The following is a 23,939-nucleotide window of genomic DNA, read 5'->3' on the forward strand; positions in this document are numbered from 1 at the left end:
TCAAGCAACAAACTCTGTGGTGTAATGTGGAAAAGGGCCAAACCCGACTCACAGCAATGCCATGCAAAGGTCATGGACGGAGACCAAATTGCAATGCAAGACTCGGACCTTTTTTTTTTTCACTGAGGGTGAGAAAGGAATATTATTCCACCCTCCCAAGTCATGAGACTTCTCGGAACAATAATAAAAAAATAAATACATTTTGCTCTATCATCGTCTTCTTTAAGCTTCCTAAACTCCTTTTATAATCCCCCCCAGGCATGAGCCTGTGCTGACATTTCATTCTGGTTCGGCCGATGGAGGAAACATTGCCCACATACTATGACACAGCGGACACCTCACATTCCTCCAAATTCCCGAGGCCAGATACATGTTCCTGCCTTACAATTGAAAGCAAAACAGGCCCGGACACGCAGCTGCGGCATCAGCCAAAATTAAAAATGGCTACACACAAAACGATTTTAAAATAAAAATGAAAGCCGCCAGCCGCTGAGATTGCTCGTATGTTAACCAAATGACGCTGCTCCAATAAGCACATTCCTGTGCACTCGATGCATAAATATTACAATGCACAATAATATATTTTGAATGAAAAAAAGTTTGTACTTGATCACATCTCCAATTATAAATTCAGCTGCGGTTGAAGCACTGCTTGAATTGTACAGTAAACGCTTTCCCCCCCAAAAAAGTAGCTGAAACAATATAATCTTCATCTAATCACATATTTCATCACCTCTTTTTATTTGTAAATTGTTCTCAATATTATGCTACGATCTTGCAATTTCAATCCTTTTAAAAAACTATATAAAGCCATTTGCCATAACATTACAGCCAGTCTACATTCCGAGACAGAGACTTTGAATTTGAAACCTTTGGAATTTCTACGTGGGCGTTCTGCAGTGTGTGCCAACACATCATCGGTATGCAAAATTGTTTTCTGAGCAAACAATGCTTTCATTCATGTTTTCTTATTAATGGCTCACATCGTCACTTCGCCTTTTGAGAAACAAATCACTCGTCATACGAGACCAAATCAATTTGAGTGTACGACCTTAACTTATATGGACAACAATGGAGGAAACCCAACGGTACAACTGTTCTGAAGCAGGAAGCATTGCAACAAACCATCACTGGCTCATTGCGCTTCCGCACCAACATGGAAACAATAATCTACATTGGGAGCATTAAAAAGGAAATATCAATCTCCATTTGTGTTGACAACCCGAGTTAAGTATAAGACATTATCTCCTGCATTGTGAAAACACGATTTATAAACCACTCATCCCATGCTGAGCGCATGTCATCTAATTCTCAATTACAATGAATGAAAAAAGGAGGAGAGGAAGGGGAATGAAGAAAAAAATGACAAAATTATTACAAGGAAGGATATCATAATCAAACTCTTCATGGAAATGTCATTGGAGAAACTGAACAGCTGAAATTATTGTTTACTCACGAATGTGCCATTCCCAGGGCCACTACATTATACTGTGAAATGTATGTAAAACATTGAGGCAATACCCCTGGGCGCTCACCTGGTAGCGGCTGGATAAGATAACCAAGGGACCCACAAAATATGTAATGGAGAAGAAAGTAAATGCATATGGATTTTTTTTTTCAATGCCATGAACAAACTTTGGTAAGTCACGGTTGACAAAGGTTGTGGTCAAGTTTCATCAAAATTGTGTGTGGTTTCAGAGATGAAAGCAATTACATCTTTTGGGTGGCAGCCCCCACGTAGAATCCCTTCGACCCCAAAATTTTAAGTGTCTTGAACAAACTTTAGTACATCACGGGTGATGAAGGTGGTGGTAAAGTTTCATTGGAATTACGTGTGCAATTTCTGAGAATAAAGCAAATAGTACCTCTTTTGGGGAGCAACCCCCTCCCCCTGTAGACCCACTTTGACCCTGATTTTTTTAATGCCATGAACAATCTTTGGCACATCATTGATGATGAAGGTTGTCATCAAGATTCATCAGAATTGTGAGTGTAGTTTCTGAGAAAATAACAATCCCTTGGTGGGGGGGGGGCAACCCCCACATAAACTCTCATCATAGACCCCCTCACACCCCGATTAGTTTTTTTTTAATGCCATGAACAAACTTTGGTACGTCATAGGTGGTGAAGGTTGTGGTCAAGTTTCATCAGAATTGCATGTGCAGTTTCTGAGAAGAGAGCAAATACCTATTTTGGGAGGCAACCCCCAAAGACCTTGTTACGGCTGTGGAAATTCGCAGAGCACCATATAGGTCCTTAGATCAGTTATGCCGATAAGTCTGTGTTCAGATAGATTTCTCCACCGCTGTCTAAAGGGATTTATTCGTATCACCCGGGCTGTGATCTTTGAGTTAGCCGTTTTTCTTTTGCTATCGTTATTTTGGACCAACCACAACGCCAACCACCGGCCGCCCTCTCCGCAACGCCAAACACCAACCACCTTCTTCACCGCGCCGGCCACCCACCACCTTCTCCACCACGCCAACCACCGGCCACCTTCTCCACCACGCCAACCGCCAGCCACCTTCCCCACTGCGCCAGCCGCCAGCCACCCTCTCCACAACCGCCTTCACGGCAGCAACGTCTCCTCACCATCCCCTGGTCCACATCTCCCCCGGTGGACCAGCCCAGGCGGCGTCGCCTCACCTTCGTCCCCGAGGCGACGCCATCTTTGCGCCAGCTACGGCGAGTCCACATCGAGCGGCATTGCTGCAGGCACACGCGGGGGTTTGCTCGCTGCGCAAGTCGGTGATCTCGAGCACATCCGCTCGCCGCGCAAGTCGGTGATCTCGAGCACGTCCGCTCGCCGCGCAAGTCGGTGATCTCGAGCACGTCCGCTCTGTGCAACCTTCACCTCGGAATTCGGATCAAGAGAGCGAGAGGGGCGGAGCCAGCGTGGGAGTCAGAGATCAGAGGTGAGAGTGCGGAGATCAGATCTCGTCTCTCGGGCCCTATATAAGGGCGAGCGGAACGTCAGTCGGTGAGTCGGTGGAGTGTCTGTCGGGGTTCGGAGCGCCTGGAGCCTGAAGCCTGAAGCCTGCAGTCGGTGGAGAAGCTTAGGAGAGCGGAGGAGACGCAAGCACGACCAAGCCTGCTGTGCCGCGCGGAGCTGCATGTTCGTGTGCGAGCCGGAGAGAGCTCGCCAACCAGCTCTGAACGGTCTGAGGTGATCGGGCTTCGGAACGGTCCGAGCATTGCTGAGGGACGAACGGGTTCTTAAAGAGAGCATCAACTCAAAAAGAGCGAAGACCAGTTTGTTCCTCTCAGTCGTTGCCGGCTGGGGCCCGAATCACCAGGCCGAGGCCGAGCCGCGGTTACGCTAGCTGCCGTGGAGAAGGAACGTCGTGGGTCGCCCCAGCGAGGAAGGTAACCTGCGCGGCCTCGCGGAGCCTCTGCGGTCAACACGGCTCCATGCAATAAAGACCCAAAGAGGTCCAGTCTACCCCTCGTCTGTCCTGGGGTTTTTCCTTGCTTTTCTTTGTATGAAATTTGTGGCGCCGAGTCCGTTAAGTAAAACTGTATAAGTGACTGTACATCATAGATGGACGGTATTAGCTCTTTCCTTTGCATTGTGTTTGGCTGTATAATTGCATGCGTGCTTCCCCCATTCATTGCATGACTGCTTACGTTCTTATGTGTTGTTTGGAAATAAATGTGCTTCTTTAAATGTTGACCTGTTCGTCGCATCATTTTTCCTCCATTGAACTACAGTATTGCATTTCGGAATAAAAGCGGGCTTTTTAATTGCCGATAAGAGAATCGGGTCCAGCGAGGCCTCACGATAATACCCCGCTCGGTTATCCCAAAACGGAGCGAGCTGCTTAAGCGGCTCGTGTCCAAGCAGGCCTCGCTGAGGTACAATCTCTCGCTAATCAACCCGTGCGAATAATTAGGTAAATCGATCATTTGGCGATCGGACGCGTGGCGCGCGGGTAGAGAGCGGACAAGATTGTGGTGTGCTTAGAGCACACCCGTGACTGGTTTTCACACCGGCGGGCGCAAATTCGTAACAACCTCATTAGGGCCCATGAACAAACTTTGGTGCATACACACTACACAGTGATGAACATTGTCATAAAGTTTAATCAAAATTGCATATGTAGTTTTGGAGTACAAGTGGAAAGTATTTGTGGACGGACGGACGCGCCATCCTATAAGCTCCCCAGAACTACGTTCCAGGTGACTGAAAAATTAACTGCAGATGTCAATTGAATGCAAGTTGTGTTGCCATGCCTAACAATGGAAGGCATTTTTCAGAATCAATTCTGGCTCTCACAGAATTTTATTAAAGGAAACTTGCTCCTCCAAATGTAACCTGCTTCTGCAAAGGTAACTCATAGAACACCTTAACCCACACAGTGGTGAGAAAAAAAAGATCACATGGGAGGGATCAGAGAGCAGCAAATTTGATTTGACTAGATGATTATAAATGTCATAATATTTTGTCTAACACGACCACACCAAAGGTTTTGGAAATTTCCAAAAAGGCCATTTGTGTGCCACGGTGTTCAAGTTTATGACAATTTAAATAAAATCAAGATTTTAAAGATCAGAGAAAGTTTTTTTCAGACGTTTACCACCATTGATTCAACATCTTTAACACCACCTTATTTAACATGTTGCATTAGTTCTTCGTGCCCATTGTTTGTGTCCTTTATGTCACTTAAAATAGTAAGGTTCCTGTTTGGAATGATTTTCAATTTTGTTTGCCTGACAAGTAGACAGACCAAAAAATAATAATAATCATATATATATATATATATATATATATATATATATATATATATATATATATATATATATATATATATATATATACATATATATATATATATATATATACATATATATATATATATATATATACATATATATATATATATATATATATATATATATATATATATATATATATATATATATATATATATATATATATATATATATATATATATATATATATATATATACATATGTATTGTTGCGGGACGGGGGGTCGGGGGAGAAAACCACTAGGTGGGGTTAGCTATGTCGATTCCCACCAGACTCCCCGGAATTGTAGGCCGTCGCACACGGATAATTCCATGACGCGGCGGGTCGCTTAACCAACCGTGGACGCCAGTAACTCAACTGCGTGACCTAGGGTCCTCCTGTCTATGGGTTAATCGGGTTACCTAATTAATCACATGGTTTAATTACCGGGGAACACACCCTCGGTACGCCTTGTCCGAACCGGATCACTCAACCGGACCGGATCACTTTACCGGATCGGATGCAGCCGAGCGACACTGCCAAGGACGTACCGGCTAAAAGGAACGGATCGTTGGGAATAAAGTCTTGGCTAAGCTAGGATTCGGACCATGCTGGATCAATGGAGGAAAAGACAAAAACGAGCAGGGAACATTCCTAATAATTATTTATTTACAATCAACTTACAAAAGGGGACAAAGAGCAGACTTCATGCGAAAATAATAACAATAACGATCTTCTGCAGTCTTACTGAGGCAGACAGGCGCCAGGACACACACATACGCACACACAGAGACACAGAAAACCTGATGAAGAGGGAGTTTAGAACCAGTAATTGGGCACCGTAAAGGAGGAGCTTGAGTCGAGAAGGGGCGGAGTCCAGAGTGCGAGGAGGCAGTAGTAGGTGAGACCAGGTAGGCGGGTGGGGTCGACGTAGTGTGGGCGGAGATGAGGAGGCGGAGCCCGAGCAGCAGGAGGCGGGTCAAGGCGAGAGAGAGGCGGAGAAAGTCAAAAATCAAGAGAGAGACAGAGGGACTTCTCCGACCTTTATACGATTTGCAGCTCGGGGGGGGGGGAGGGGCCACCCCGAATCGTAACGTCATCACCTGAATCGGGTGCTCCGATTGGCCCCGACCCCTCATGTGGCCCGCTAGCTTGGGCTGGAAACCGCCTCACTTCGTTTCCGGCAAGGCCATCTCAAACAGCGGCAATATTGTGCTCCGACCCCATGAGATGACATGAATCGCCCACACCGAAATGGGCACGTGAATCGTCCTGCAAAACCCCCCGGCGACCGGTCGAGGATCCCGCATGCCTGCTCGTGCATTCGACCAGCGTCGATCAATACACTCGTTCCGCGCGCGCTGTGGCCCGCACGACACTGTACATTCCCTGGCTCGATCGCAGCTTCTCTGGCCATAGAGACAAGAAGACGTTCACCATCCGTGGAGAATCCACTGCTGCCAGCGAGGACCGAAGGTACATCGCCATTGATAAATCCATGCCAGTTTCACGAGCGGCGTACGTGTCTGCTTTTGAGCACATTCCATACAATGCGCACGGTTGCACCATTATGCACATGGCCAGCGCTCACGTTCACACGACTCTGCTAGCGTGTGCGTGGGGCGAACACCAATATGTGTCGGATATTGAGGTTGAAAAGGAACAAGCCGCTTCTACCCGCACACTCGTATCCCGCCTAACATTGGGTGGAGTCAGCTTTATTGGCCTCCGTATGTGTTTCGTGCAGCGTCGTGCTGGCCGTGTTTCCCGTGCCGTGAAAAACACCATTCGTGCAGCCTCTTAAGAGGTATTTATTCGCATGACTTTTTAATGCAACCGGCAATCTTCCCCAGACCATCGGAAGCTGAGTCGACAACCCCGCACTGCCAAGCGCACATCACTCGCCGCCAACCGCCGGGTTTTGGGCTCACCCGGGAACGAGGACCTCTGTGCAGCAGTTTCTTCACCGCGGCGCCGCACACGCTGATTTACATGAGGCACCACCTTACAGCGAAGGCACACGTGGCTGATTTACCTCAGGAATAAAAAGACGAAAATAAGAGGGGGGATGAAATGAAGGAGAAAATTATTTAAGCAACCCTAGCGATTAGATCATCGCAGCACACTCCCTTGTTGTCCCGCTAAACAAAAGGAAGGCGACTATCTACACAGATAATAATGGAATAACTGTCTTTGGACACCTATCTGTTGTATGCATGCGGTTCCGAGAACTGCAACAATATATATGCACAGACAAAAAACACATACATATGAGGTGTGTTCAAAAAGTATCCAACCTTAATTTTTCGTGCGTAAACAAATGAAGCTAGGGAGGCGTGGTTTGGTGCACGTATGGAGGCGATCCTAATCCGTATGCGTGAATATTTTCCCACCTGCAGAAGCTGTCAGTCGCCGACAGACCGCCGATGAGTGAGGAAGTCTAAGTGAGCGCCGTCGGATTTTCGTTTTTGACAAAATGACGGAAAAACTTGAACAACGCTACTGCATTAAATTTTGTGTAAAGCTTGGCGATTCCCAAGTGGAAACGATCCGCAAGATTCAACAGGCCTTCGGGAACGAAGCAATGGGCACCACACAGATAAAAGATTGGTACAACTGCTTCAAAGTTGGTCGCACATCAGTGGAAAGTGAAGCACGTTCTGATAGGCCCTCAACATCCCGAAATGAGATCGTCATTGACCAAGTGAGGACCCTGCTGATGCAGGATCGTCGAATCACGATCAGATAACTTGCAGACGAGGCGGGTGTCAGCATCGGATCCGTTCATTCCATTGTGACTGAGGATTTGGGCTTAAGGAGAATCTCAGCGAAGTTCGTGCCAAAGCTGCTAACGATCGAGCAGAAGCAACTCCGTTTGGAGATCGCACAGGACATGCTGGAGACTGAACAGCGATCCCAACTTCTTCAACACAGTGATCACTGGCGATGAGACCACAGTGACCGTCATTTTGTCAAAAACAAAAATCCGACGGCGCTCACTTACACTTCCTCATTCATCGGCGGTCTGTCGGTGACTGACAGCTTCTGCAGGCGGGAAAAGATTCACGCATACGGATTAGGATCGCCTACATACGTGCACCAAACCACGCCTTCCTAGCTTCATTTGTTTACGCACGAAAAATTAAGGTTGGATACTTTTTGAACACACCTCGTATATACACATACATATATACATACATATTGTTGCGGTTCTGCAAAACGGCATGCCTCGAAGGCAATGGCACCCAACATACAGTGATCCCCAGGCAGTTATTTTGTTAGTCTTCGTGCAGTCAGACCTTCCCCTCATGTCGAATGGGTTAACTACTATAATGGAATCGGAATTTAAAAGTTGAGGGAGACAGAATCGATTCCCTTATAGTAGTCAGTAAACTTGGTCAATACGTCATTATGCCAACAAGATTCACCGGCCATGAAATGAAAATGTTTATTACTGCTTTTGGGCTTTACTGGCCTTAAATGCAGTGAATAATAAATAATAATAATAATAATAATAATAATAATAATAATAATAATACCGTGATGAAATTACCTTGTGACCGAATTACCGTGACCAAATTACCTCGTGACCGAATTACTGTGACCAAATTACGTTGTGACCGTTTTACCGTGACCAAAGTGCGTTGAGTGGGTCTTATAGCTATGTCTAATTATATCTCTATCTTCAATCCTCATTTCAATCCAACACTTTCCTTTTAACCTTGGTACAAATCGAAGCAGGCACAAGGCAGCCGGCGCGGTAATTGGGTCACAGGAAATTTGGTCACGGTAAAACGGTCACAAGGTAATTTGGTCACAGTAATTCGGTCACGAGGTAATTTGGTCACAGTAATTCGGTCATGGTATTATTATTATTATTCACTGCATTTAAGGCCAGTAAGGCCCAAGAGCAGTAATAAACATTTTCATTTCATGGCCAGCGAATCTTGTTGGCATTATGACGTATTGACCAAGTTTACTGACTACTATAAGGGAATCGATTCTGTCTCCCTCAACTTTTAAATTCCGATTCCATTATAGTAGTCAGTAAACTTGGTCAATACGTCATTATGCCAACAAGATTCACCGGCCATGAAATGAAAATGTTTATTACTGCTTTTGGGCTTTACTGGCCTTAAATGCAGTGAATAATAAATAATAATAATAATAATAATAATAATAATAATAATAATACCGTGATGAAATTACCTTGTGACCGAATTACCGTGACCAAATTACCTCGTGACCGAATTACTGTGACCAAATTACCTTGTGACCGTTTTACCATGACCAAATTACCTTGTGACCGTTTTACCGTGACCAAATTACCTTGTGACCGTTTTACCGTGACCAGGTTTCCCGTGACCAAATTTCCTGTGACCAAATTACCTACATTCAGGCAGCCGTCTGTGGAAGAATCACAACAACGAGGACACTCCCCGGCACGCCCTTTCATTCAAATCTGCATGCCAATTTACAACGGCATCTCACCTTGCTCAACCTTCGCTCACCAAAAGCTCACCACCTCGACGACCAACATCTCCCGCACATGGGAAAAACCATCCCGCGCCTCCTCACACCTCCATATCGATACGATTCTCCACCAGAGGCGTGCTGCATGGCCCAGGCCACTCAGACCTCATGGCACGGGGACGGGCCAAGTGCGTTGGCAGCACCGGCAGAGTCTCACCGGGGATGCCCCGAATGGGCGCGTGGGACAGACGCGACTCTCATCCAGTCACCAGAACACGGCAGGATGGGCAGCGAGGGACAGGGTTCGCTGTGGTGGGGGGGGGGCGGTGTGAGGCTCTGGGCCGTGTCGTGCCGGATGTGGATATGAGACCACTTCTGGCCCCAGGAGCCTGACAGGGTGTAGCTATGATCGCCGTAGTCCAATAAGGAAGTGCTATTCGGGTCACGACGCGTTGCTTCAGGTCGCCACCCCACCCTTCGCCCAGGTCTTATAAAAGGCGAATCACGAAGCCGTCCGCGCTCTCTCTCTCTCTCTCTCTCTCTCTCTCTCTCTGCTCTTCTCCACTTGCCTGCTTCACCCACTCGTCTTCGCCTGTTTACCTCGCCCTCTACTTCGCCTCTCTGCTCCGCCCTTTCTACCTGTCGCTGTATCGACACTCAGGGTTGGTGTTCAACAGATGTTATTCTGGGACCAGTACGGAGCACACGTTTCCATGAGCCCAAGCAAAGTGATTAAGCAGGAGAAAACGCGCCGACTCTTCAGGTGGGATCGCTCAAGCGGAGCGTCCCAAGGAGCGTACTGGGTTACGCATTCTGCTGACCATGTCAGGTATTACGAAGCCATTAGTCCTAATCTGCTGTCCTTCCTTCTGGCCATCTAATCTTCTGTGTGTGTGTGTGTGTGTGTGTGTGTGTGTGTGTGTGTGTGTGTGTGTGTGTGTGTGTGTGTGTGTGTGTGTACACTGTACACGTGATGGCGCCAGTCGTAGCATAAGTTAAGATTGTAGAAGATATAACGGGATAAGTCTGTTCTGTGTCCGCTTTTGTAAATTGCTTGCCTTTTGTTGCACCCCACAAATTCCTTGCTGTCCCTGCTGTACATAACAATAAACCCCATTTACTGTGCCTTATACCTTTCTTCGCTTGACTGCAAATAAATGCTTTGTACAGAAATGTTCCCAGCTTGTTTTCGTCTTTTCCTTCATTGGTCCAGCATGGTCCGTGTTCCAGCTTAGCTGGGACGTTATCCCCCAACGATCTGTTTCCGAGCCGGTACGTCCTTGGCAGTTACGCTCAGCTGCATCTGTTCTGGGAAGGTGATCCGGTTTGAACAAGGCGTACTGAGGGCGTGTCCCCCGGTTATTAGATTACGTGACCATTAGGTAACTGGTATTCTTAGACGGAGGACCCTAAGTCACGTGGTTGAGTTATTGGCATTCACAGTCGATGAGCGACCTGCCGCATCATGGAATTATCCGTGTGCTATGGCCTGCGATTCCGGAGAGTTTGGTGGGAACCGGAGGTGGCTTCCCCCCTCGTGGTCTTCTCGCCCCGACTCCATAACAATATATACAAACACACACACACATATATATATATATATATATATATATATATATATATATATATATATATATATATATATATATATATATATATATATATATATATATATATATATATATATATATATATTAGGGTGGTCCAAAAACAGCAAAAAAAAAATCAGATGTTGTCTCCACAAGGCTTAAATTATTCCAATACGATTCAATAACGCGCACAACAAAATTTAAGTTGATCGGAGGTGATTTAGAGGTCGCTCCATATGACGACTTTTAGTTTCATGAGTTGGTAAAATTAGGGTATGGTCAGGTACGATTACAGGTACTTCTGGATGTCCGAGGTGGAAATGGAGTGCATTTTCGAACTCTATGGGGTCGATTTACTCTAAGAAATGACTGCACCAACATTGAATTCACTACCATTTCGAAAATATGACCTAAACAACATTTATCATTACTGGAGTTGAGTAACTAATCCTACTCATTTCGATATTTTCTAATCTATAATTAATTTTTCGTCCGTCTAAACATTTCTTAGAGTAAATCGACCCCACTGAGTTCGAAAAATGCAGTCCATTTTCACCGAGGAAGTATATATATATATATATATATATATATATATATATATATATATATATATATATATATATATATATATATATATATATATATATACATATATATATATATATATATATATATATATATATATATATATATATATATATATATATATATATATATATATATATAGTTACGGATTTCAGAATCGGATCCGACGAATGCAATCCAACATTTTAGTGGAGCAACTTAGCATAACAATTGTGCATTTTGTGAGGAAAGCACCAAATTTGGCACACGAGTAGCCTATCATATTATGAACAGATTTGGATATTGGGCCATCTCAAAATTTTTGATGGCAGTGGAAAATGACTGCCACAGCCATCAGCGGATGAATTTGAGATGGCCCAATATCCAAATCTGTTCATAATATGATAGGCTACTCGTGTGCCAAATTTGGTGCTTTCCTCACAAAATGCACAATTGTTATGCTATATTTCGCTAAGTTGTCCCACTATTTAGGTCCTCAGACAGTTATTTCCCTAAATGCATGTCCAGAATAGACCCATCCCCATGTCTGGTGAGATTCTAACTTTGATGTGTTGAGAAGGGTAAAGAATCGATTGCCTCTCTTATGGAAAGCTCCTTTTTCTCTTTACGACAGACACATTCATGCATGTGAGACAGCCATTAGCCCAACAGAGGCTCACCTACCCTTTTTCCATCGACGTTTGACACCCCGTTCAGCAGCTCTATGGATGCTAACTGGCTCTTTTTCGTATCGGGCTGAACTTTGAGCCGATAATTGTTCTTGATGTTTTATGAGCGCTTCACATTTTCGTTCGGTAATTCTGGCAAATGGCTGCTCATGCCGTTCGTCCAGCACCACAAACATGGCATCGTAGGCTAGGAATGATCGCGAGACGGGTGGTTTGGCACGTGCAACGATGCGCCAATATGCAAGGTGCATTTGGCTGAAGCCTGCTTGAGGCTCCGCCCAGACTGACCACCTATAAAAAGGACGAGAGGACCGTTTTTTACAGTCAGTTGGCGATAGCTGGTTGTGGTTCTTACAGCTTTGAGAGTTTTGCGACAGTTCGTGTCAGTTGGTGACAGCTGGGCGACGGCTATTTTCAGTTCCAATCAGACTGTTACTCCATTCAGTTCCAGTCAGATGGTTGCTCCAGTCAGTTCGAGTCAGATGGTTGCTCCAGTCAGTTCGAGTCAGACGGTTGGAGAGCTGGTGACAGTTGAGTTTGTGATAGTTGGTGATGGCCTTGCAGCCTTAGAGCTTCTCACAGCTCCGGACAGCTGTCCGTTGATTGTGGCTCCTGGTGGCTCCTAACAGTGGGTGACGCTCGGACCGTTAATGCTGGTTCTCCTCGAGACCTACTCTTGGCATACCTGATTCTTGGCGTCCCTGGTTTTTGGGGGTGACGACATGACGTCGTTTGGTGTTCAAGCCTATTTGCGAGTAGGTGCACAGCAAGTCAGAGCGCCGGCAACGGATAAGGCGCACTCACATTTTTGGACGTTTTATTTGATGTACGACGACTTGTGTTCGGTGAGCGAGACTGGATTTTTCCTCTTCCCCCCCCCCCCCTGAATGATCTGCTGGGTACCCTTGTCTCGTGTTTAATTGTTAAGTACGGCATAGTTGTAAGCATCTGGTCTTTGTCTGTTTTTCTATCAATGCCTGATTAATTCTTTATTTGCCTGTGATCATTTTGATTGATTTGAATTTAGTTATTTTCACCAGAAGGAAATAAAAAGTTATTTTTTTCTTATTAATAAAGTCCTTGTTGACGTTCCAACCTGTCTGTGCTTGTCCTTTCCATCCATTGATCCAGCATTATCCGAAGTCAAATAGACTGGGAGATTATTATTCCCAAACTAATTACCTGTCATAGTCGGCACACACCAGCGGTTAAATGCTTGGCCGCCCGAATTGAAATCTAATCAAGATAAAATTGGCGCTTTGCCGAGGGCACACTCCCCGTTCAGGAAACCATGTGACCTCTAGTTAAACGGCAAAATTAGATGGTGGACACTGAAACTCGTGGTTAACTGATTGGCGTTCATGGTTCTAAAGCAACCCACCGTATCGCGAAGTTAATTGTCAGCGGTGGTCCCAGGTCCGGCTCTTCTGAGGAGAAATGGGGATTAACCCCCCTCATAATACATTAACCTCTCACACACTCGGTACGCGTGGCCAGAACAATATGTTTGTATGTATGCATATATATGTGTATGCACGCGCGCACGCACGCACACGCACGCACGCACGCACGCACGCACACACGCACACACACACACACACACACACACACACACACACACACACACACACACACACACACACACACACACACACACACACACACACACACACACACACACACCCTTTCTGTGCATGTGCGATCAGCACAAATTCAGAGCCAAAGTACTGCTGAACTACTATTTCGTTTTCCGATTTGTGTTCAAACTGTAACATTCAATTGAAATTTCGTTGTTCTTTGATCATAAACTGATGTCTGCAGACATACAGACAGACAGACTGAGAAAGACAAGGTAAGGCAATTGCTTAACGCTGCCTTTCACATCACACATGTGGGGTGAAAACATTTTGCAGGAAAAGCAAGGTACTACCTTGATGGACTCAGCACGTTTCTCATGGTTCCCCACCTGGAGTTGAAGGTTTGTCTGCACCAATTCTTCTGCCTTCTGCTCAAGATTCAACACCCAAGCTTTGCGCTTGAGACGGCAACGAGTGGCTGCTGCGCGATTCCTCTCCAGAAACTTCCGCCGCCTCTCATCCGGATCATCCTCGGACATACGCCGCCGACGCCCTCCACAGGTCCGTATGCCGATCGCCTGAGGAGACAAATGTCCCGGCGATATCTGACCCATGTAAATGGGTGAGTGCTGGAAGAAGAAGTAAAACTTCTGTTAGCAGTCATGACTGTCAATAATGTCCAATGATGCAAAAATCATTTATACTATAATTTCCATTGTCAAATTAAAACTGCTAAGCTGTGGCCAATGATAATTAGAATAATTTTATTTATTCATCCTCATTATAAACCCAATCACAGCAATCCTGAATTAAATTTCACTCAACCCCAATGCTGTAAATTTTTACCGCATCAAGAATCTGCTCTGAAAAAGTCCTTCTCAACCTCTCGTAACAGAATGCAGAACAAGGTAATTGACTCGTCAAAAAACTTGTTCATGCGGTAAAAATTACTTCAATGCTCTACCTGGGAGGCAGGGCCGATTGAGACCATTTCCGGCCTTGTGGTCATGATGCTAAGTGGCTGCGCCAGCGAGGTGTGAATGGGCTGCTGTGTCAGAACAGCCTTCAACCTCTAAGGATAGATTTGAGGAAGGAGGGGATTAGATTTTGCATAGCCCACTCCAAAGCTTTACACAACATCCTACTTAAAAGGAATGTTGCAATAACTTAAAGGATGATCCTCAGAATTTGAAGCACAACTCAACCCACAGGAGAAACCAAAATCTGTCACAAATGAGGCTGTAGTTGTCAAAGTAGTCAACAGGTAAGCAATGAAACCTTCAACATGGTCCACCCAGCTACACACCATTTTAGCCTCAGAATGAGGCTGAGGAGGTGGGGGCCCGGTGTGGTTCAAAGGCGGCCCGGGGATGCCGGGGATGTTTGGGACAACACCAATGACCCGGCCACCCTGGAAAAAATAAAAATAAAACAACCAATGATGAGGATTTTTTTAATGGCAATGCAAACACCATGGGAGCTAAAAAGGTGTTTTTGCACAGGACTAATAGAAACCATTTTTCAACATGCTGATGAAGTAATGACAGCAAAAAACAGTGTTGTCCAAGACTGGTGTTACAGTGTATTTGTGAAAATCTGTTTGACCATTGGACACTGCACCTTTTGAGTGGTTGTCCAGGGAGATCTCACCCATGCATTCCAGCAAAATTCCAACTATAACTTAATGTTTCATTTGCAGATGCATCCTTACCGCAACACCAGAGGATGCTAGGCTGGGTGACATCGGCAATGAACTTGGTGGGGGGCCTGGGAAACCCAGCGGCAATGACTGTCCATTGTGCAGAGGTATATATATTGGCTGTGGTCCTGGCAAGGGCCTGGGCAGAAAAAGAAAGGCAATAAAATAAAAAGATTAAAAGAAAAGGAGTAGTGGTGGAGGAAAAAAAGGGGGGGGGGCAAAGCAAATGAGAGATACAAGGATGAAGCAAATCAAAAAATACAATATAAGCATGGGAAAGGAAGGAGGGACAAAGTGGTTGGAAATGGAAAAATAAGTGGAGGTGGGAGGAGGTGAGGGAATGTAGGATACAAGGGAGTTTAAAATGGAATGGGGGTTTCCAAAGGAAGTGGGAAGAAGAAACAGGGGTGGGGGGGGGGAATACAACGTTGGTGAGGAAAAGTGGGTGGAGGATCAATGCCAATTGAGATGGTGTGATAAAACTTTTAAGACATGATAACGATCAGACCAATGCCTACTTTGATGGATTTACAGACAAGAAGGCTCAGTAAAAATAAAGTAGGTCACAGTCCAAGCAAGAAAGTTTTGCTGCAATTAGTGTGACTCTCATTTGTGAGCCAAGTACAGCAACCAGCTGGAAACTCGAGCATTATTTGAGAGAAATGCTGACGAGCGGCATTTCCATGGTGTTCGTGCAAAACCATATGCTCGAGCAATGCCACGAAACAAAATCGCATTGGAGCAATGGAAGCTTGGCAAAAACATTCTCCATTTGAGGCAAATAATCATGCCATTTCTCTCAAATGTTTGTGCAGCCGTTTAATGCAAGATAGAGTAAATGAATGTAAAATATTGTTACGTTTGAGGGGGGGGGGGTATGCATTCAAAGGGTAATTAGGATGTTTAATTAGGTATGCCATGCTGTTCGAGTTTACCAGGATCTCGATGTAATAAGTAGCAATTCAGTGGTGATAAGTTGTCTAGTAAATGTTCATTTCTTCAAGGGGGAAATGATAATTGTCACGTAATTAGATAGGGACACGGGAGTGTCTGCGTAAACGTAAGTGTGTGCGTAAACCCCTTTTAGTAGTCCCTGGAGGCTGGCCGTGACGTCACAGGACAGTGCAGCGGATGGCTCCGCCCCGTGATCACGATTGGCGGAAGGCGACGGTGGTGGGCCAATAAAACGGCTCGATTGGAAGTGACGAGGACAGGAGGATAAAAAGGTTCTGTTCGGGGTCGAAAAGGAAGAGGAAGAAGATCGGGACAAAAAGATCGTGTTTTTTTGGTGTGGAGGCTGTTGCGCGGGAAGCGTACTTGTTGTTGTGCTGATTCGATCGTGTTCTTCATCGTGTCTTGGAGCCTTGCTGAGCCTCGTGCCTCACCTTGGTTGGCTCTGGGGTTCTGCTGACTCGGAGTACGGGGTCGAACGGAGGGCGGACCTGCCTCCTTCTCCTGCTCGCAATTTGGCGCCAGAACTGGTTCCCTGGCGGCTGTGAGCGGACTTGGGCCAGGACCAGGAGGTCGACAGCACCACGGTTTCTCCTGCCCCCCCCTGACGAGAGCAAGGCCAGCTCGTCCGACGCTGATCCAGGGACAGTTGCGTCCACACCACGGTCCAGCCTGACCACCAGAAATAGCTACGTTTTGTGTGTGTGTGTGTGTGTGTGTGTGTGTGTGTGTGTGTGTGTGTGTGTGTGTGTGTGTGTGTGTGTGTGTGTGTGTGTGTGTGTGTGTGTGTGTGTGTGTACTTGGCGCCTTAGAGGGTTTGAGATCTGTATATTCATTGGAATTGTCTGTGTTTTCCCCACGCCCGATCCCACACCATCCCGTTGAATCGCCCCGGATCCCTCTTTTTGCCGAGTCTTGTTATTTCTGGTTAATAATAAAAACAAATAAACATCATCAACTCAGTAAAAAGTGACTTGTGCCACCTTCCTCATCCCGTTTGCGGTAGAGCGATTAGAACCGCCATGTTTGGGTTATAAATAAATAAACCGCCTCCATCATTTCGGCTCATTCTACGTTGGCGGGACTGTTCAAGTCCCGTGGACGTCACATTGGTGTCAGGGTGTTGGATGTTCGAACCCCTGTAAATTATATTTGGTATCGGGAGAATATACCAAGATTAAGATCTCGCCACGAATTGGAATATAAAATTACTGCGGACCAGCGCGCGAGCGCGGGAAAGTTTTGGCGGGAGTTTTCAAATTAAATTTAATTGGCGGCAAACGGGACTTCTGCACCATGGCGGATGTGCAGATGTTTGAGGAGGAAGGCCACGTGTCTGGCAGCGAGTCGGGGGAAGAAGGGAGAGACAGGGGTAGGGTTGGAACCTCCCCCATTCCGAGCGTGGACCATGCTTCATCGCCCGTAACGGAGCCGGCAGCGCCGGAAACCGGCACGATGACGATCTGGACAATGTTGGAACGTTTAATGAGTGCAATTACAGCACTGGGGGCAAAAATGACGGCACAGGGGGCACAAATGGCAGAAATGACGGCACAAATGGAAAATCAATTCGTGACACAGAGGGCAGACATGACGGCACAGAGGGCAGAAATGACGGCACAGGGGGCAGAAATGAAGGCACAAATGGAAAATCAATTCGTGACACAGAGGGCAGAAATGACGGCACAAATGGAAAATCAATTCGTGACACAGAGGGCAAAAATGATGGCACAGGGGGCAGAGATGGCGGATCGATTGGGGTTAATGGGGGAACAGTTGGGTGCACGGATTGATTTAATGAGGGATGAATTGGGGGAAAAGATGGAGAAAATGAAAACTGAGATGCAGGAGTGTGTGGATGTTAAATTGGGAGAAATACAAAGTAAATTTGAGGATAGATTGGAGGAAACAAAGGTAGAAATTACATTGGAGGGGGAAAATATACGAAAAAAATTGGTAGATAAAATTGATGCAACGAACATTCGGGTTGATAAAGTGGATGAAAGCCTGGAACGTCATCGTGCCTGTGTGGATGCTCGTATGCAGCTACAAGTTGAAGAGTAGGGAGAGCTGAGGAAGCAAGGGATGAATTTGGCGGAGGAGGTAAAAGGATTGGAGGCTCGTTTGGACGAACAAGATAAAATTATGAGCCAAGATGAAGTCTTGGATAAAGGCCTGGTAGAGCCGTCTTTTGTAAGTAGTGTCCGGGTTGGTTGAGGAGCAGCTACAAACTCGCGACGGAGCCTTGGAGGAGGTTGTGCGGGCCCAGAAGATCCTGCGGGAAGAGGTGAATCGGTCCATTCAACGTTTGGAACAGGAGGCAAAATTGACCCATGAGACCCTCACCACAAAACATCTTTGGCCACAGTGGGCTCCGAAATTGGATACGCAGCCACAAGGGTGTTTGATCCCTGGGCCGGATTCGGACAAGGGAGAAACTGAGAAGCGGGCCACCGTAAAAGTGATCCCCCTGGTAAATTTCGACGGGTCAGGGAGCGTTGAAGCTTTTCTGACGCAATTTGAGTGCATTTCCCGACTAAACGGGTGGAATGAGCAGGAACGTACAGGGAATTTGGTGGCAACGTTGCGGGGACCAGCCGCAGATGTGTTAAACGTGATCGCGGAGGGGATGTTGACCAGCTCCCACATTTGCGAGGCGTTGAGCCGTCGGTTTGGGTTCACGGCAAACTGTGATCTGGTGCGGGCCCAGCTCCAGCACCGCAGATTAAAGCCGGGTGAGACAGTGCAGGAGCTGGCACAGGACATTTACCAATCAGTCAGGATCGCGTATCAGGACCTTACAGTGGAGGCATGGGACAGGCTGGCACTCGAGAAATTTTTAGCTGCTCTTCCTGACCCTGAGGTCCGAGCGCTAGTGGAGTTACAGGATCCACCCACCGTTCACCGAGCGGCTGAGTGCGCAGCCAGGCTGGCCTCGTGGAGTCGGCCGGGTCGGGTTCCAGAGAGGCCATCGGTGACGGTCCGACAGGCGGAGATTCGGTATCAAGGAGGGGGGCTGGGAGAAATTGGCATTACCAAAATGTTTCAGGAAATTTGCCAGAAACTGTCGTTTGATAAAGGGTAATCCGGTAGTTAGTGCGCCAAAGCGGCGGGGTCCAACCCAGCCAATAGAGCAATTTGATTATGGCCGAGGGGGTCCGGAACCGGAAGAGACATTTCACCGATACTCACGGGGGCCTTTTATGGGGAGTTGTTTCCGGTGCGGGCGAAGAGGACACATGCAACGATATTGCCGGTACCCGGCGATGGAGGGACCCTCCAATAGACTTTTAGACTTGGAGAGGGTGAATCCTCCTGCTGAACCGCCAGGTCTATCCGAGATGCCCTTTCATAGGTCGGGTCCGGAGATCACTGTCGGGGGTCCGGGAGACTAGATCGGGCTGAGCATATAGGGCCATGCACGGCTGGTGAGATTGTGGCGAAGTGCCTCCTTTAGTGGAAAAAAATGAATTGTGGGAAAATTGGCATGGGTTTGTAAGTTCTGCTGGGTTTTAGAGTGACAATCGGGACAGTGGGTAATTGGAAACAAAGCGGGCACGAGTGGCTGTCCAATGGCTGGTGCGTGGATCGGGTGAGAAGTGCTGTGTGAGTTGTTTTAAGTGAAGAAGTGAAATGTATGGTGCACACATTGTTTTTTTTATTGGGCATGGTGTGGTAACAGGGAAGGTCATGGTCGGTGAAGTGTTAGAAATGCAGGTGTCACATGTAAGGCCGATGGGGTGGGGGAGTCATGTGGGTTTTGTGGGTGGGGATGATGTGCTTGTCCACAGGGATTGCTGAAGCTCACGGTGAGCGGGAATTGCGACCCCCTTCAAGGAGATTCACCCCTGGTGGCTAATGGTGACAATGTCTGGAGGCAACTGGGAGAGGGTCTGGTTGGGCGACCAAGGCGGGTAGGACCTTGGCGACCCAGGAAGGCCAGAGGAGCCAGTGAGACCCCTTCCAGAGTGTTGTACGGGATTAGAGGTGATGGCTACCAGGGGGGAGGGAATCAAAGGGAACGGGGCGGAGAAACGTCCGGGTTGGACTAAAGCTTACCTGTGGGCATGGTTGCACCTGAGATGCCCCCATCATCTTGTGGTAACCCACCCCACGGCCACGACGGGATTCAGCCTGCATGATTAAAATGAGGACCATGACCTAGAAATGTGATGATGACCATGGTGTGAGTGTTGTGAAGATGTATGAGTCCCACTTGATCCCGCACAACTTGACAGGTGCAGCAAGGGCATGATGTCCGCATAATTTTGGGGCAAGCAAATTTGAAAATTGGCTCCCCAGGTAACGCTGGGTCTATTAGCATCCACTGGGGAAGGCGGTCAAGTGTAAATATCCTGTGAATAGTGTCGTTAAGGCTTAGAGTAGGAATGTAAAGTATAAGTGTTGTGTTTTTGTGGAACCTTTTGTTTCCCCTCCCCAGATCACTGGAAGAGTGCTGGGCAAGAGCGATGATCCAGAAGATGGAGTGCAACTTCGCTCAGTGCTATCATGCGATAAAATAAAATAAAAAAACAAAAAAAAAAACGAATGATTGTTTAGGCGAGGATAAGGCCATAAGGGGGTAGTACATTAAGCAGGATAGGTAAGTTAGCTGCGACTCGCTGCCCATTGCCCCTCCTACTTTATTTTGTTTGGTTAATTCGGTGTGAGTCAGTAAGTGTTAAGGCTGGTACGGTAGCGCCTGTGATATACCTTGCAGGAGCTGCGGTACCAGAGGAGGGGGCAGTGTTATGTTTGAGGGGGGGTATGCATTCAAAGGGTAATTAGGATGTTTAATTAGGTATGCCATGCTGTTCGAGTTTACCAGGATCTCGATGTAATAAGTAGCAATTCAGTGGTGATAAGTTGTCTAGTAAATGTTCATTTCTTCAAGGGGGAAATGATAATTGTCACGTAATTAGATAGGGACACGGGATAGGGTAAGTGTGTCTGCGTAAACCCCTTTTAGTAGTCCCTGGAGGCTGGCCGTGACGTCACAGGACAGTGCAGCGGATGGCTCCGCCCCGTGATCACGATTGGCGGAAGGCGACGGCGGTGGGCCAATAAAACGGCTCGATTGGAAGTGACGAGGACAGGAGGATAAAAAGGTTCTGTTCGGGGTCGAAAAGGAAGAGGAAGAAGATCGGGACAAAAAGATCGTGTTTTTTTGGTGTGGAGGCTGTTGTGCGGGAAGCGTACTTGTTGTGCTGATTCGATTGTGTTCTTCATCGTGTCTTGGAGCCTTGCTGAGCCTCGTGCCTCACCTTGGTTGGCTCTGGGGTTCTGCTGACTCGAAGTACGGGGTCGAACGGCGGGCGGACCTGCCTCCCTCTCCTGCTCGCAATTTGGCGCCAGAACTGGTTCCTTGGCGGCTGTGAGCGGACTTGGGCCAGGACCAGGAAGTCGACAGCACCACGGTTTCTCCTGCCCCCCCCTGACGAGAGCAAGGCCAGCTCGTCTGACGCTGATCCAGGGACAGTTGCGTCCACACCACGGTCCAGCCTGACCACCAGAAATAGCTACGTTTTGTGTGTGTGTGTGTGTGTGTGTGTGTGTGTGTGTGTGTGTGTGTGTGTGTGTGTGTGTACTTGGCGCCTTAGAGGGTTTGAGATCTGTATATTCATTGGAATTGTCTGTTTTCCCCACGCCCGATCCCACACCATCCCGTCGAATCGCCCCGGATCCCTCTTCTTGCAGAGTCTTGTTATTTCTGGTTAATAATAAAAACAAATAAACATCATCAACTCAGTAAAAAGTGACTCGTGCCACCTTCCTCGTCCCGTTTGCGGTAGAGCGATTAGAACCGCCATGTTTGGGTTATAAATAAATAAACCGCCTCCATCGTTTCCGCTCATTCTATGTTGGCGGGACTGTTCAAGTCCCGTGGATGTCACAATATTCTTTAAGCTATACTAATAAATGTCAGTGTGTCAGTGTGTGCATCTCCTCCATAACTCCAAAACCATAAAATCTAGCAGCCTGAAACTTTGTATGCATAATCATGGGAATGCCAAGGAAGTGCATGAGTGAAAATTGGGTGTTTGAGTTCATTAAGAGACCCCTTCTGAAGATAATGAACAGCCATATTTAATTATATCCTTTATCAGGCACATCCTCAGCCGCACCGATTTCTTAATGACAAAGTTTTTTTTTTTTTCCACTTTCCTAACTCATATCGAATGTCTTGATCATCGTACCTACGAATCGCTGGATACATTGCAATGCTTAAAAACACCAGGCTACGCCAGCGATTGTGGCATTATTTTATTTCCACACATGCCATAACCTTGAGGCCTATCATTCTTCCGAGGTCGGCAAAATGAGTACCAGCTTGCTGGGATGATTGAGCCATTCAAGTATTCTGTGTCAGAGTGGTGACCCATCTCGGATTGTGCCCAATAGCCAAGGAGACTGCTTTGGCAGCACCAATCCTCTGCACAGAGTATGGTCCAATGGATGGAAAAACCTCGAAAATCTCTTAAACGAAGCCAAATTACAAAATTTAAGCTCCAGATTTGAACTTAACAGCAGTTTCGACTGCTAAGAAAGTGCTCATTTATTGAATTCTGACATATTTAATATTTCAGGTGTCTCCAGCAGGCAGGCGTTTAATATCACGGTTTGGTGATTGCAAATCGCTTGCCAAGTGAGCTGTTCCTTATCAACCATTTCATTGGAGAGCTTAAGCCACTTGGCAAGTGCTCTACAATATTCGCACCATCACTGAATACTGTATGTCGATCGACTTGAACAACTCAACTGCGTTAGGCCCGCATTGTTCTGCGGTGCATCGGACGATGGCTGGCTCGCTGAAAATGTGCAATGTCTTCTTTTTGTACAATATTTTTTCATTACACAACCCGTCACTTCGGCATTGTTAAATACAGAAAAAATAAAAAACAAATGAAATGTTTCACCCTCGCTCTAAGCTGTGTAGGCTCGGTTTCAATCCCGACCCAGTTATAAACTATCCTTCCAGTGTTTCACAGGCACGGTGATTAATCAATGTGTGTGCCGTTAAACTGGACGTCGCATCTGCTGTAATCCTCCCCCTATTCCCCCTCCCTTCCCAAATCTCTCCCTGTCTCTGTTCCCCCCCTACCCCCCTCTCTCTCTTCCTCTCCACCCACCCCCTTCTCTGTCTCCAAACGTATCTTGACAGTGGTTATGCCCGGATGGTAGTTATGTCCGCACGGTGGTTATCTCCGCACGTATCCGGATTGCGGTTATGTCTCAATGGTGATTATCTCCATACGTGTCGAGACGGTGGTCATCTCCGCACGTATCCGAACGGTGGTTATCTCCACACATATCCAGATAGTGGTCATTTCTGGATGGTAGTTCTCTCGGGATGTCAAGATGGTGGTTATATCCGGACGGACCCTTCCCTCACACTGCCTTACCTTGGCCTCCCCTTATGCTGCCTTCCCCTCCCCTCCCCTCCCCTTTATTTATCCCCTTCACACTGCCATCCCTCCTCACTCCCCCACCACTCCCACTCCTCCACCCCTCCTCAGTCTCCCCAAATCCTCGCTCTTCCACCCCTCCTCAGTCTCCCCTAATCTTCACTCCTCCCTGTATTTTTCTCCCCCCCCCGCCAGCCACCCGAGTATACCCGTCGAACAGAAGGTGGTTATGTCCATAT

The 23,939-nt window shown here is 46.8% G+C and overlaps 1 protein-coding gene across 12 annotated transcripts in view; it reads right to left on the reverse strand.

The window, feature by feature from the left end:
- The window catches only part of LOC147032361 (cyclic AMP-dependent transcription factor ATF-7-like), a 123,424-nt gene that overhangs the window by 15,562 nt on the left and 83,923 nt on the right, over nt 1-23,939 (reverse strand). For 8 of the 12 annotated variants that reach the window (XM_085869922.1, XM_085869924.1, XM_085869923.1 and 5 more), the window contains 4 exons: nt 15,356-15,482; nt 14,951-15,055; nt 14,609-14,716; nt 14,034-14,273 (listed from right to left, as the gene is read on the reverse strand). In XM_085869922.1, the coding sequence (XP_085726048.1) occupies nt 14,034-14,273; nt 14,609-14,716; nt 14,951-15,055; nt 15,356-15,482 (580 nt within the window). Of the gene's footprint in view, nt 1,305-14,033; nt 14,274-14,608; nt 14,717-14,950; nt 15,056-15,355; nt 15,483-23,939 lie in introns of all 12 variants that reach the window. The other 4 variants (XM_085869932.1, XM_085869927.1, XM_085869929.1 and 1 more) reach the window with 4 other exon arrangements.

Source organism: Eptatretus burgeri, chromosome 2, assembly GCF_056783735.1.
Source record: "Eptatretus burgeri isolate ZD-2024b chromosome 2, Ebu_testis_v1, whole genome shotgun sequence".
NCBI classification, from domain to species: domain Eukaryota; kingdom Metazoa; phylum Chordata; class Myxini; order Myxiniformes; family Myxinidae; genus Eptatretus; species Eptatretus burgeri.